At 43.9% G+C, this 14,762-nt stretch overlaps 1 protein-coding gene and 1 long non-coding RNA gene across 2 annotated transcripts in view; one reads left to right on the forward strand and one right to left on the reverse strand.

The window, feature by feature from the left end:
• The window catches only part of LOC140596207 (uncharacterized), a 189,838-nt gene that overhangs the window by 104,367 nt on the left and 70,709 nt on the right, over positions 1-14,762 (reverse strand). The window lies entirely within an intron of this gene.
• LOC112927635 (putative MAGE domain-containing protein MAGEA13P) lies at positions 8,450-9,493 on the forward strand. The gene has a single exon (XM_026009036.1). The coding sequence runs from the start codon at positions 8,450-8,452 to the stop codon at positions 9,491-9,493; it is 1,044 nt and encodes a 347-aa protein (XP_025864821.1).

Consider the following 14,762-nt stretch of genomic DNA (forward strand, 5'->3'; position numbering starts at 1 on the left):
TCAGAAAAAAAGGGTGAGGTGAAACATATAAGGATTGAAAGAAAAAAAAATCCACCGACATAGAATTCCATATCCACCAAAATTGTTCTTCAAAAATGGAAGAGGGGACACCTGGGTGGCTCAGAGGTTGAGCATCTGCCTTTGGCTCAGGTCGTGATGCTGGAGTCCCAGGATCGAGTCCCACATCGGACTTCCTGCATAGAGCCTGCTTCCCCCTCTGCCTATGTCTCTGCCTCTCTCTCTCTATGTCTCTCATGAATAAATAAATAAAATCTTTTTAAAAAATGGAAGAGAAGGGATCCCTGGGTGGCGCAGCGGTTTGGCGCCTGCCTTCGGCCCAGGGCGCAATCCTGGAGACCCGGGATCGAATCCCACATCGGGCTCCCGGTGCATGGAGCCTGCTTCTCCCTCCGCCTGTGTCTCTGCCTCTCTCTCTCTCTCTCTCTCTCTCTCTCTGTGACTATCATAAATAAATAAAAATTTAAAAAAAATGGAAGAGAAAATAAAGAATTCCTCAGACAAACAAAAACTAAGGGTATTCATTGCCTATACACACACATCGAAAGAAATGTTAAAAAGAAGTTCTTCAGGCAGAAGGGAAAAAACATAGGTCAAATCTTTCAATCAACATAAAGAAAGGTAGAGCATTAGAGAGGGAGTAAATGAAAGAGAAAGAAAATGATTTATTTTTCTTATTCTTAATTGATCTAACTGATAATTGCCTAGTAACAATGTATTGGATGATTATAGTATATGCATAAGAAAATGAATAATAGGAAGGAATTGGGAACACTCTTTAATAAAAAATACATATAGTACATGTGAAGCAGTTGAATGTTCTTTCAACTTTATGAATTAAAAATGTATATTGTAAACTAGGGAAACTGTTCAAAACTTTTAAAGACATATATTTGACAAGTCAGACAGAGAAAGACAAATACTTTAAGATCTTACTATAAGTAAGATGTGAAATCCAAAAAGCCAAACTTACAGAAACAGAGAACAGGTTGGTGGTTGCTGGGGTGGAGGTGCGAGGGTGGAAATGGGTGAAGGTGGACAAAGGGTACAAACTTCTAGTTATAAGATGACGAAGTTCTAGGAATATAATACACAGCATGATAACTACAATTTATAATACTGTATTGCATACTTGAAAGGGGCTGAGAAAATAGATTTTTAAAAGTTCTCACACCATACACACACACACACACACACACACACACACACACAATTGTAACTATACGAGATAATGGACATGTTAAACTAACCTTAATGGGGTCATCATTTGCAATACATATGTATATCAAATTATTATGTTTTATACCTTACACAATGTTATGTCAATTATGTTTCAGTAAAGCTATTAAAAGTTTCTTTGATATACTGAGTGACTGAATAAGAGAGGAGATAAAATGGAATATTAGGTACTCAAAATCAAAGAGGGGGAGAAAAAGGAAATGTAAAATAAACAAAACAAATAGAAAACAGTTATAAATATGATAAATATTAATCCAACTACATTAACAATCACTTTATATGTGGATGACTTATATACACTAGTTAAAAGACACAGCCAAAGTGATAGAAAACAATATCCAATCATATTTTATCCATAAGAAATTAGTATTAAATACAAAGATTCAGTTAGGCCAAAAGTAAAGGGATGGAAAAATTATAGCATACTAACAATAATCAAAGGAAAGCTGTTGTAGCTATATTAAGTTCATAGAAGCCAACTTTAGAGCAAGGGAAAACATCAGGGATACAGAAGGGCATTACATAATGAAAAAGGAGTCAATTTTCTCCAAGAAGATATTAAATGCATATGCAACTAAAAACAAAAATGTCAGAATATGTGAAGCAAAATCTGATAGAGATGAAAGGAGAAATAGACAAATCCACTATTCTATTTGGAGACTTCAATACTACTCTGTCAGTAGTTGATAGATCAAACAGGCAGAAAATCAGTAGGGATACGGGTGACCTGAAGAGCACTATCAATCAACTTGATCTACTTGACATTTATAAAATACTCCATCCAACAAAAACAGAATGTATATTATTCTCAAGTGACATAAAATATTTATCAAGACAGAAAAAATTCAGAGCCATTAAACACACCTTAACAAATGCAGAACAGAATTCATACATACCATGTTCACAAGCTACAATTGCAATTAAATTACAAAGCAAAAGCAAGAAGGCCGAGTACCCCCCAAATATTTGGAAATTCAATAACACACTTCTAAATAATTTGTGGGTCAAAGAAAAAAGCCCAGAGAAAGATTTAAAATATATATTTTGTCTTAAGTGACAATAAAATACAACCTAACAAAGTTTAGAGAAAGCAGAGAGAAAAATAGAGCAAAAATCAATGAAATTGAAAACAGGAAAACAATAAAGACAATCAATGAAACCCAGAGTTGGTTCTTTTGAAAGATCAATAAAATTGATAAGCTTCTAATCAGGCTAACCAAGAAAAAAGAAGACAGAATTACCAATATCAGAAATGAAATAGGGATCATCACTACTCATCTCATGGACATTAAAAGGATAATAATGAAATAACACAAACATAAATAAATACTATACTTGGCAAAGCTGTTCTTCAGAAAGGAAGAAGAAATGAAGACTTTCTCAAACAGAAGCTTAGGGAGTAGTTCATCACCACTAGATCTGCCTTAGAAGCAATGCTAAGCAGATCATATCATGATCATATAAACAGAAAATTCTCAATAAGAACAAAAACCTATTAGTAATAATAAAGAAATTCAGTAAAGTTTCAGGATACAAAAACCAACATACAAAAATCAGTGGTGTTTCTATGCACAATGAACAACTAAAAATGGATATTAAGAAATTGATCCAATTCACAATAGCAACAAAAAGAATAAAGTATTTAAGAATAAATATAACCAAAGAGGTAAAACACTTGTACAATGAAAATTATAAAACATCAGTGAAGGAAATTAAAGACCACAGAGATAAAAGGAAAGACATCTGTGTTCATGGAGTGTGAGAATTGATATTGCTAAAAACAATCCACCCAAAAAATCTGTGGTCTACAGATTCAGTACAATCCCTATCAAATTCCAATGGTGGGGCACCTGGGTGGCTCAGTGGTTGAGCATCTATCTGCCTTTTCTCAGGTCATGATCCTGGGGTCCCAGGATCAAGTCCTGCATCGGGCTGCCTGAGGGGAGCCTGCTTCTCCCTTTGCCCGGGTCTCTGCCTCTCTCTGTGTGTCTCTCATGAATAAATAAATAAAAATCTTTTTAAAATAAAGTAAAATAAAATTCCAATGTTATTCTTTATAGAAAGAGAAAAAAAACAGCCCTAAAATTTTATATGGAACCACCAAAGACCTTGGATAGCCAAAGCAAACATAAGCAAAAAGAACAAAGCTGCAGGCATTACAATCCTTGATTTCAAATTACATTAGAAATCTACAGTAATCAAACAGTATGGTAAAAAAAAAATACAGACCAATGAAAGAGAATAAAGATAAAAAATAAGTCCACATATCTACAGTCAAGTGATCTTGGGCAAGTGTGCCAAGAGTACACAATGGGGAAAGGATAGTCTCTTCAATAAATGATTGGGAAAATGGGATATACACATGCTGAAGACTCAAGTTGGACCTCTATCTCACACAACATATATAAATCAACTCCAAATGGATCAAAGACTTAAATATAAGATCTGGAACTTTAAAACTACTAGGAAAAAAAACAGACTTTGGTCTTGGCAAGGATTTTTTTTTTTTGGTTATAATCTCAAAGCTCAGACAACAAAAGCAAAAACAGAAAAATGGGATCACATCAAGCTAAAGAGCTTATGCATAGGCAAAGGAAATAACCAATAGCGTGAAAAGGCAGCCTACTGAATAGGAGAAAATATTTGTAAATCATCTAACTGATTAGGGTTAATATCCAAAATATTAACAACTCAAAAGCAAAGAACAACCTGAATTGTAAAATATGGGCTAAGGACCAGAATAGATACTTCTCCAAAAAAGGCATACAAATGTCCAGTAGGTATATGAAAAGGTGTTCAACATCATAAATCATCAGGGTAATGCAAACTCAAACCACAATGAAATAGCACTTTTCACCTGTGAGGATGGCTATTATCAAAAACGGCAAGAGATAACAGGGTTGGCAAGGACGTGGAGTAAAGGGTATCTTTGTAGGCTGTCAGTGGGAATGTAAATTGGTACAATCATTATCAAAGACAGCATGAAGGTTTTTCAATAAATTAAAAATAGGACTTCGGGCAGCCCCAGTGGCTCAGCGGTTTAGGGCCGCCTTCGGCCCAGGGCAGGATCCTGGAGACCCCGGATGGAGTCCCATGTCGGGCTCCCTGCATGGAGCCTGCTTCTCCCTCTGCCTGAGTCTCTGCCTATCTCTCTATGTTCTCATGAATAAATAAATAAATAAAAATCTTTTTTAAAAAACAGGACTTCCATGTGATCCAGCAATCCCACTTCTGGGTATATATCCAAAGGAAAATGAAATCAGTATCTAAAAGAGCTATCTGCATTCCATGTTCATTGTAGCATTATTCACAATACTCAAGGAAATAACTTAGTGTCAGCTAATGGACGGATGCATAAAGAAAATGTGCGATATATATAAAAATGTGAGCTACATGTGGGAATGTGATATATGTTAATATATTATTATATTAATCAATACATATATTCCACTGTGTCACTGCAATATTATCCAATTTTTAAATAGCAGGAAATCTTGCTATTTGTGACAATAATGGAGAGCCTGGAGGCCATTATTCTAAGTGTAATAAGTCATACAGGGACAAATACTGCATGATCTCAATGATATGTGTAATCTAACAAAGTCAAATTCATAAAAGCAGAGCGAGATGGTGGTTGCCAGGGGCTGAGGTGTGTGGTAAATTGAGAGCTTGTGGTAAAAGGGTATGAAGGTTCAGTTACATGGGATGAATAAGTCCTGGAGATCTAATAAGCAGCATGATGACTACAGTTGTCCATACTCTACCATATACTTAAAATTTACTAAAAGAGTTGACGGTGAGCGTTCTCACCACACACACACACTAACGGTAACTATGTGAGGTGATGGATATGCTGATTACCTCGATAGGGCAGGATTCAGGTCAGCAGAGGGAGCAATCCCAGGCCCTGCAGGGCATCAAGATGAGGACCCCTATGGAGGGCTGAATTAGCCACTGACCCCAAACAGAGGGGCCCCACAGGAATGTACACCTGCTTTCAGCTCCTACAGACCCCACACAGGCCTGTCATGCTAAGGCTCAGCCTCACTAGTATGTGGGTGAAAGCAGTCAGGCCTTAACCTGACGGATGAAGTCTCAGCTCAACAGGGCGCTCAGCCAGTGCAAGAAGTTAAGTTAAGGACTCCCGAGTAGACTGGAACCCACCACACTCTGACCCTACCATCAACCTGGGGGAACCCAGGGATGTGTGGAGTCCTGACTTCGAAAATCTGAGGTAGATGAGGTTTCCTCTGAGGCAACTGGACTCCCATCAGCAGAGGGAGGAGTCTTAGGCCCTGCCAGGCTTCAAAATAAAGAACTAGGAGGAGGAGCGGTGAGGGGACCTCTTACCAGACACAAAGGGTCCTCGGTTCCGCCCTGCACCTAAGTCATCCCTGGAAGGCCCCCGGTCAGTGTTCCCAGAAGTGACGTATCCTGACTTCCGCCTTAGGAGTCTGAGGGACGTGAGGCTTTGTCACTTCAGGTGTGGACTCAGATGGTCAGACTCAGATCGTAGGAGGGACGTGTCCCAGGCTCTGACAGTCGTTAAGGTAAGGACTCCTGAGAAATAACTGAGAACACTCACTTCGGAGGGTCTGCGCCTCTCCTCCCCCAATCCCCCAGCAACTTCGTTCCCCCCCACCCCGCCCCCCGCACCTTGTCTGCCCAGAAGCTCCACTCAAGGCCCCGGATGTGTTTGATCCAGACCCCCATCTTGGAAGTCTGAGGGACGTGAGGCTTTTTCTGATGGGAGCCGCTGATTCAGGTTGCCAGAGGGAGGAGTCCCAGGCCCTGGCTGGTGCTAAGGTGAGGATTCCAAGAAAGGACGGAGGGGAGCTCTTACCGCTTAGTGGGTGCCCAAGCCTTCCCCCCACCTTTTGTTTGCTCGAAAGGCTCCTCAAGGGCAGGGCCCCAGACGTGGTGTATCTTGGGAGTCTGAGGGGACGAGAAGCTTTCTCTGACAGTAGCAGATTCCGGACTTCGGTTGTCAGAGGGATGTGTCCCAGGTTCCCGCAGGCATTAAGGTGAAGATCCAGAATAAGGATTGAGGGGGACATCACTCCTCACTCTTACCTTGCCCATTGTCTGCCTTAAAAGCCCCACACAGAGCCCCAGATGTGGTGTATCCAGCCCTCCATCCTGGGAGTCTGAGGGAATGAGGCATTTTTTTGAGGGGCATGAATTCAAGCCACTCCTCAGACAAGTCGCAGGCTTTGCTGTGCCTGAAGATGAAGAGCCTTGTGGCGGGCTCAGGGGACCTCCCTCCAGACAAAAGGAGCACCCGGGTACCCTTCCCTGTTGTCAGCCTAGGGAGGCCCCGGGCAGGACAGTCAGATGGAAGCGCCTGGCACAATTCTTGGTACTTCTTTGTGAGTCGTTTCTGGGAGATTGGAGCCTTGGCCTGAAGGTCATTCCCAGGTGAGCAGAAGGGACACAGGGGACAGCCCCGGTGGCTCAGCAGTTTAGCACCGCCTTCAGCCCAGGGCGTGATCCCGGAGAGTCGGGATCGAGTCCCACATCAGGTTCACTGCATGGAGCCTGCTTCTCCCTCTGCCTGCATCTCTGCTTCTCTCTCTCTCTCTGGCTCAAATAAATAAATAAAACCTTAAAAAAAAAAAGAAAGGACACAGGGTACAGGCCTTGTCAGGAATGAATACGAAGTCCTTGAGAAGGACTGTAGGTATGCCCCACCACTAAACCTGGACTAACATCCACAGAAATTTATCCTGATCCCTTATGTCAGCCCTGGGGACCTCGGGAGATACAGTCAGGCTAAACTTTCTTCTATTTTCAAATCGGGGGTCTGGGAGAGGTGAGGGCTTCAGTCTGAAGGACCCAATATCTGGTAGTCATAGACAGGAGTTTCAGGCCCTACCAGATAAAGAGATGAGGATCTTAAGGTAGGGCTGAGAAGATAGAGAGGGCCCCACAGAAACCTGTTCTTTTTCTTAGCTGTGAGAGGTCCCAGTAAAGGCTGTCAGACACAGATGTCCCCTCTACTCTCCCTCACTTCCTTGCCCTGGTGTCTTTGGGAGATGAGGGCCTTTGCCTGAGGGAAACATTCTAAAGTCAGCAAAATGTGGCTTTAGGCCCTATCAGGAATAAATACGAATCCCTTGAGGAGAGCTGAGGGTAACCATCAAGCCAGAACACGGAGTGGTGCAGATCCCAACACAACCTTATCTGTCAGCCCTAGTATATACCATGCAGGCCTGGCAGGCTGAGGCCTGGTTTTACTTGCTTCTTGGTGGTATTACTGAGGTGATGGCCTTGGTCTGAGAGGTGCAACCTCAGGTGGACAGAGGAAAGAGCCCCAGTCCTGCAAGAGTCAAGGTGAAGACTCTGAAGTGGGGTGGAGAGGACCTTCAACTGTAAAAGGGTCTCCAGCCCTGTTCTGCTCCTGCTGTCAAGCCTTTGAGACTCCAAGTAGGGCTGTTAATCAGAACCATCTTTCTGTAATCCCCTGAACTCCCCCTCACTTCCTTATCTGGCATCTCTGGGAGACAGAGGCTTGGGATAAGGGATGTAGGTCTGCAGAAAGGAAAGAATATAGGCCCAGTCAGGAGTAACTATGACTAGCTGCTGGAAGGCCAAAGGTAGTTTCCACCCCCAGAGAGGTCCCCGCAGATACCTGTACCGAGTGACCATTGAGAGGACCATCTATCCCAGAATAGTAGAGATATCACAAAGTCTGGCCCTCCCTCTCCTGTCAGTGCTGGGAGGGCCAGAATTGTGATTGTAGTTTACAGCCTGAGGGGTTCCTTCAGCTCCCCTTATAGGGCTCAAGTGATCCCAGGGGTGACGGTCTTGGTCTGAGGCATGTGTCCTCAGGCCAGCAGACCAGAGGAAGCACAGGCAGCACAAGGAGTCAGTCAAGGTGAGAACTCTATCAATGGGAGAATATCTACCAAGGACTCCACTCATGCCAGAACAGAGGAGACACCACAGCACCTGACTTTTCACACCCTACTGTCTTACCTAAAATCTGCAGGCTATGCCTGCTGGCTCCTGAGGAGCTTCCTCAGGTTCTTCTATAGGTTCTTAGGGGATAGGTCAAGACCTGTCAAGATGGCCTTTGTCAGAGCTGACAAAGTTGAGTTTCTCACACTATTCCTCTCTTCCTCAGTCCAGTTGGTTGCCATCATCTACCTTCTGCCCACACTCCTGCCTGCTGCCCCCAACACAAGTCAACATGCCTCACAGTAAGAAGAGTCAGTGCTGCAAGCTTGAAGAAAGCCATGAGGCCCAAAGAAGGGCTCAGGACCCAGTGGATGCACAGGTTCCTGTAACAGAGAAGGAAACCACCACCTCCTCTCTCTCCCCTTTGATCCAGGGTACCCCAAAGGTGGTGCCGGCTGCTGGAAAACCAAGTGTTTGCCAGAGTTCTCAGGGAGTCTGCTCCTCCCCTTCCACCATCAAAGGTGCTCCATTGAGCAAGACAAATGAGGACTCCAGCAGCCACAAAGAGGGTCCAAGTACCTTCCAGGCTCCACCAGATCCTGATTCCTTGCTCAGTGAAGTGCTAAATCAGAAAGTGGCTGAATTGGTGCGGTTCCTGAGTGTCAAGTATGTAACAAAGAAGCCCACCATGACGGCAGAAATGCTGCAGGGTGTCATCCGAGAGCACAAGGGCCATTTCCCTGTGATCTTCAAGAAAGCCTGTGAGTGCATGGAAGTTGTCTTTGGCATTGAAGTGAAGGAAGTAGACCCTGTCAACCACTCCTATGAGCTTGTCAAGATCCTCAACCTTACCTACGATGGGATGCTGAGTAATGAGCAGGGCATGCCCAAGACCGGCCTCCTGATCCTTATCCTGGGCGTAATCTTCGTGGAAGGCAATTGTGCCCCTGAGGAGAAGATCTGGGATATGCTGAATAAGATCGGGGTGTTTGCCGGGAAGAAGGATTTCATCTATGGGGAGCCCAGGAAGCTCATCACCAAAGATTTAGTGCAGGAGAAGTACCTGGAGTACCGGCAGGTGCCCAACAGTGACCTTCCGCACTACGAATTCCTGTGGGGTCCCAGGGCCCACGCTGAAACCAGCAAGATGCAAGTCTTGCAGTTTTTGGCCAAGGTCAGTGGCACTGTCCCTACTTCCTTCTCATCCTGGTATGAGGAAGCCGTGAGAGATGAGAGAGCACGAGCTGAGGCCAGAGTTGCTGCCACTGATGATACTACTGCCATGGCCAGAGAAAGTTCCAGTGTCCCATCTGGCAGCTTCTCTTGCCCTAAGTGAAGTCTGAGGAAGATTCTCCACTATGTGTTTCAAGAGGGCAATCAAGGTTCTAAATAGTGGAGGGCTGAATTGCAGATTTTATGTTTTTTTCTTTTTGATATTTTTCAAATGTTCTTTCTTCTAAAAGGTTTTTGAGCTTCAGACACTAGGTCCATGAATGATACTGGTCACATGTTTATTGCTGTTTTCAGGTTTAAGAACAAGAATTTTGCTCTTCTGGAAAACATATTGGGAAACTTTTATTTTCTGATCTGGAGTAGGATAGCATAGCATTGATAGCAGAATTTCCTTAGAAATATGCAAGAGCCCAGCAATAAAATAGATGGACTCAAGAAATAGAGGGGAAAATGTAAAAGATGGTTATCCTAGAATTCCTGTAACCCATTTAGTCTGTTGGTTAGTGAAATTGAAGATCTGTACTTGGATTTGTTTGGCTAAAGAATGCATGAGAAATTAAATCTTAATAAAAGAAAATCCTGGCTCACTAGCTCATTTATTCTTACAAGTGTTTTACAGATGAGAGAAAAGTCTAGAAAGGAAGATTACCCTTAGCCGTTCCTTTGGAATCATGGGTAAACCAGAGAGAAATCTCTACCTGTGGCAAGTATGGAAAGTGCCCTGCACCCATGTCCCCATGCCACTGAACACAATGTTCAAACCATGCATTCTATATGCATTGTCTACAATATTTCTGGAGAATAGGGTGATTTTCTTTGGTGTGGTGCCCAGGGGCTAGCACTTTTTCCCTGGCCTGGAAAAGCCCAGAGCCCACTCCTTGGAAAGGATGTTTTAATTAGGTTATCTTGAGTGTGATTTGGCCAGCTCTAAGCAAGGGCTAGACCTTTGGTGGGAGTGAAATGAGTGAAAATAGTGGTTTGGATGGAAGAACAGCTGGGAGGGAGGAACAGAGTTAGTCCTTGACTCAAATTCTAGGAGCTTTGAGTTGCATTCAGCTGGGGTAGACTTCCCCCATATCCAAATTAAATCATATATCCACTAACAGGGACATTTTACAGAGTTTTATTTACAAAGCACCATTTCTGGCTCATGTGGTGGTTTGTGTTCTGGAATGCTACATATTCTCTGAGATGTCATGGAAAACAGTCACAGTTAGTCACAGTCAATCCCAGAGGAAAGAAACAGTCAATCCCAGAGGACAGAGTGATAGAGTCTGGGGTCAAAGTCATTAGCAATTATTGCTGTTTGTTAAAGATCCAACAAATACCAGGCACTGTGCCAGGCACTTCACTTACATACATTCTATCAGTTTTATGAGACAGGGCTTATCAAACTCACTTCACAGGTGAAGAACCGAAGGCCCAGAGCACTTGGAAGTTTGCCCTGGGACTAGATTCTGGGTCCAAATTTGTCGGTTCTCACTCCTCCCAGCCTGAGGCTGATCTCTTGTCTCTTTGCTCATTTCTCTTCTCCATGCTCTATATGTCTTTCTGGTAACAAAAAGAAGGGCCCTTTGGCCAAAGTAGGCCTAAAGAAAGAAGTCAATGATACCAGACATGATTTGGGGACTGTCGGCTTTCTTTCCCTCGGGTCTGCCAGCCTGAGCTCCCCAGAGCTCCTGGAGAACTGATGCAGCCCACCTGCTGCTGTGTGTGTGTCCGGTCCCAGCACTTTTCTGTGTGACAGCACCCTTGCCCCGTCTTCCTCTGCCTGCCTTCCTGTCCCACTATAGAATCTGACCTGCTGACCAGCTTTGAAGCCCTGTGCTCCCAGTGGGACAGCCCTAGTCACCCATCTTCCCCACCTTGTCATGGAGCATCCCAACTCTTTACAGAAGGATGTCCCCCTGGCTGTCCATCCATCCCTCTTTCTGGAACCCCAATAGCAACAGCCTCTTAGCAATAAAAGTGCACTTTGGAGGATGGTTAGATGCCTGAGCACCCAGCCTGGCCTCTTCTTTTTTAAAAAAAGATTTTATTTATTTATTCATGAGAGAGAGAGAGAGAGAGAGAGAGGCAGAGACACAGACAGAGGGAGAAGCAGGTTCCATGCAGGGAACCTGACGTGGGACTCAATCTCGGGTCTCCAGGATCGTGCCCTGAGCTGAAGGCGGTGCTAAACCGCTGAGCCACCCAAGCTGCCCCTGTCCTGGCCTCAACACACACTCCTAAATTGTTTTTCAAATGAGCTGGCGAGCAGAGTCTGATTTGCACATAATTTTCTGGCTCTCAGGATGTAACCCTGATGTTAGAGAGGGTTTTTGAGACCACACTAATATTTGGAATAAGAGTCTAATAAGATGTATAATTTAAAATAGGACACTGATCACATCAGCAGATGAGCAAGTTTACCTGGATAGTCAAAAACCAAAACACCTCTTCTCTAAGTGGTAGGAAACAGCGCAGAAACCACCATGTAAGCAGAGAGCTACAGGGGCTGAATGCCTAAAACCTCAGAGTCCTAGCAGGTGAACAATGGTTTTTTTTTTTGGTGGACATGTTCTGGTTTAAAAAAAAAAAAAAACAGGGATGCCTGAGTGGCTCAGTGGTTGAGCATCTCTCTTCGGCTTGGGGCATGATCCCAGGGTCCTGGGATTGAGTCCCACATCGGGCTCCCTTGCAGGAAGTCTGCTTCTCCCTGTCCCTATGTCTCTGCCTCTCTCTTTGTGTCTCTCATGAATAAATAAATAAAATCTTTTTAAAAATTCAAAAAAAAAAAAAACAAGTTAGCCATCCTTCCATCCTTCCACTGCTTCTTGTACATACATCTTGCCCACAGGAAAATTCCAGTTTGCAGTATGCCTCATGATGCCTGTGCAGGTGTTTGGGAAGATTCAGTCATTCAGAGGGGAGCAGAACCTCTCAGGTTAAGGTTGTGATTACACATATAAGAAAAAGAAAGGAGAACATTCCCAGGCTACTGAGATTATAGAGGTTATTGGAAAGGGCAAAGCAGAACTCCCTGCCAATGCTGACAGGGTCACTTGAAAACTAGATGTGACCCTATATTTGAGAATGCTTGTCACACAGTAGGTACTTGAAAAAGTTGGTACAAGGCAAATATGGCTTTCTCAGGAACTCCTCCAAGAAATGAAAGGAATTGGCATCATAACAGATTATAGTAGTTGCTTTTTCTTGAGTACCTACTACATGGTGGCTTCCCAGACAAACTACAAGTGCTCACCCACATCTTGTCTTTCTCTCCTTCCTGGGTGGCCCACTTGTAGTTAGGCAGGAGCCAGTGTGCCATTTTCATGCTTCCTCTGCTGTTCAGAAGCACAGCTGGGGACCCAGGTGGAGAGGTAGAGCTACCAGATGGAAGGAGCCTGGATCGCTGAGTTACCTGAAAGCAGGTGCCCCTTTGTACAATTACTTTTGTGCTTCCACCTTTTGGCAATGGTAAACGATGCTGCTATAAACATGGATGTACAAATATGTATTCAAATCTGTGTCTCGGGATCCCTGGGTGGCTCAGCAGTTGAGTATCTGCCTTTGGCTAAGGGCATGATCCTGGGGTCCTGGGATCAAGTCCCACATCAGGCTCCCTGCAAGGAGCCTGCTTCTCCTTCTGCCTATATCTCTGCCTCTCTCTGCATGTCTCTCATGAATAAATAAATAAAATATTAAAAAACCAAGGGTAATTGTGCAAATATTGCAAACCACCTACTCTTGGCATCCTTTGTCCAACTCTGAGTTTCCACCCACCAATACCCGGAAACTCATCTCCTCTAACCTAGGGCATCTGTTGCAAGTAGCTGGAAGCTCTGCCGTAACTAGCTTCTCATCATAAACACAACAAGGGGCTGGAGGTCCCTGGTAACTGGAGGTAGAGTTTCCCTAATCTGTCTTATACCTAATTGGTGGATGATGATTGTCAAAATTGTAAATGTGGGACATCACATTTCAAATGAAGCTTCAAAAGAAATCCAATCCATGAACATGAGAAGGCACAGCAGTCTAACTGAAGTGAGAGCTATTATCCTGGAGTCCTGTCCACTCACTACCCTTCCCTCTTCCTATGAGACAGTGGCCCTGTCACCCAACCACAGAACTCTAGTTTCCCTCTGAGCACTCCGGGGAAAGCCTGGTGCTAGAAGCCCCTTCCTGGGCCATTGACTGTCATGCCCTTCACAGGCATGTATCTGTGTGGACTCCATTCCACCCCATGTACTGAATCCTAGTTTTGCTGCCTGGCTCTGCAGCATCATCAACAACTTGTGAGCCCCAATTTCTGTGTCTCCAGCATACCTTACCACCCCATTTCTCATTCCCAACTCCTCACTGTCCCACCCCTGACCTAGACACACTGGCACATGCTGTCCTACCCACTCATCGAGTCTCAATTTTCAGCATGGGACCGGCTGCCTTCCCTGTGACCCACACTCTCCCCCTTAGGATTCTGTTAGGATTTTTCACAGGCTCTTGCCGCTGATCCCAATCCTGGTCTCTTCCTTCCTTCCTAGCTTTGCTTCAATCTCTCTTCTGCAAAGAGGTCCCAGCTAGTGCGTTTCTGCGGGAGCTTCTTAGCACCAAATAACATGGAGGGCCTTCACTGACTTTGCACCTACATTTCCCTACAAAGGCAGAACCCTTTCAAGAACCTTAAGTATGCCACACGAATTGTGAGGATTTCTACTCTGATGAGAACAGGAATTTGTCCCAGCCTCGTGTGAGTTCCAGAATTCTCTTTCTGTGTAGCAATCTCTTCTTAGTATTCGGTCCTGCAAATTTTAGGCCTTCCTGGCCTCCCAGATTCATCTCAACTCAAGGAGATTATCCAGGCTTCCCCATCTGTGCACTGTGGCATGCATTATCTCCCCAGACAAATAAGCTAGGGTATCGTAGAACTGACCTCATTGGGTTTCCATTTCTTAGAGATCACTGTCCTTCATGACCTGATGTCCAATAAATTGAAAATTGTTTCATGTGTTTCTTTTTTAAAATTTTTTTATTGGAGTTCGATTTGCCAACATGTAGCATAACACCCAGTGCTCATCCTGCCAAGTGTCCCCCTCAGTGCCCATCACCCAGTCACCCCAACCCCCCGCCCACCTCCCCTTCCACTACCCCTTGTTTCATATGTTTCATCTGGATTTTTAGGTATACTATGTAGGAGTTTGGTTCTTGTTACTTCATTGTAGCTGGAAGACCTATAATTCAAACTTAAAATCTAAATTATCTAGGCATGATTAATGCCCCCAAAATTTCAATCTTCTTCAAATTAAAATCAGAATTGAAAGGCTGTGGACATTTATGTAAACATAGACATACTAATTTACAACCAAAAAAATATACAGTAAAGTACCAACAGT

The sequence above is a fragment of the Vulpes vulpes genome, chromosome X (genome assembly GCF_048418805.1).
Source record: "Vulpes vulpes isolate BD-2025 chromosome X, VulVul3, whole genome shotgun sequence".
Taxonomy (NCBI): Eukaryota; Metazoa; Chordata; class Mammalia; order Carnivora; family Canidae; genus Vulpes; species Vulpes vulpes.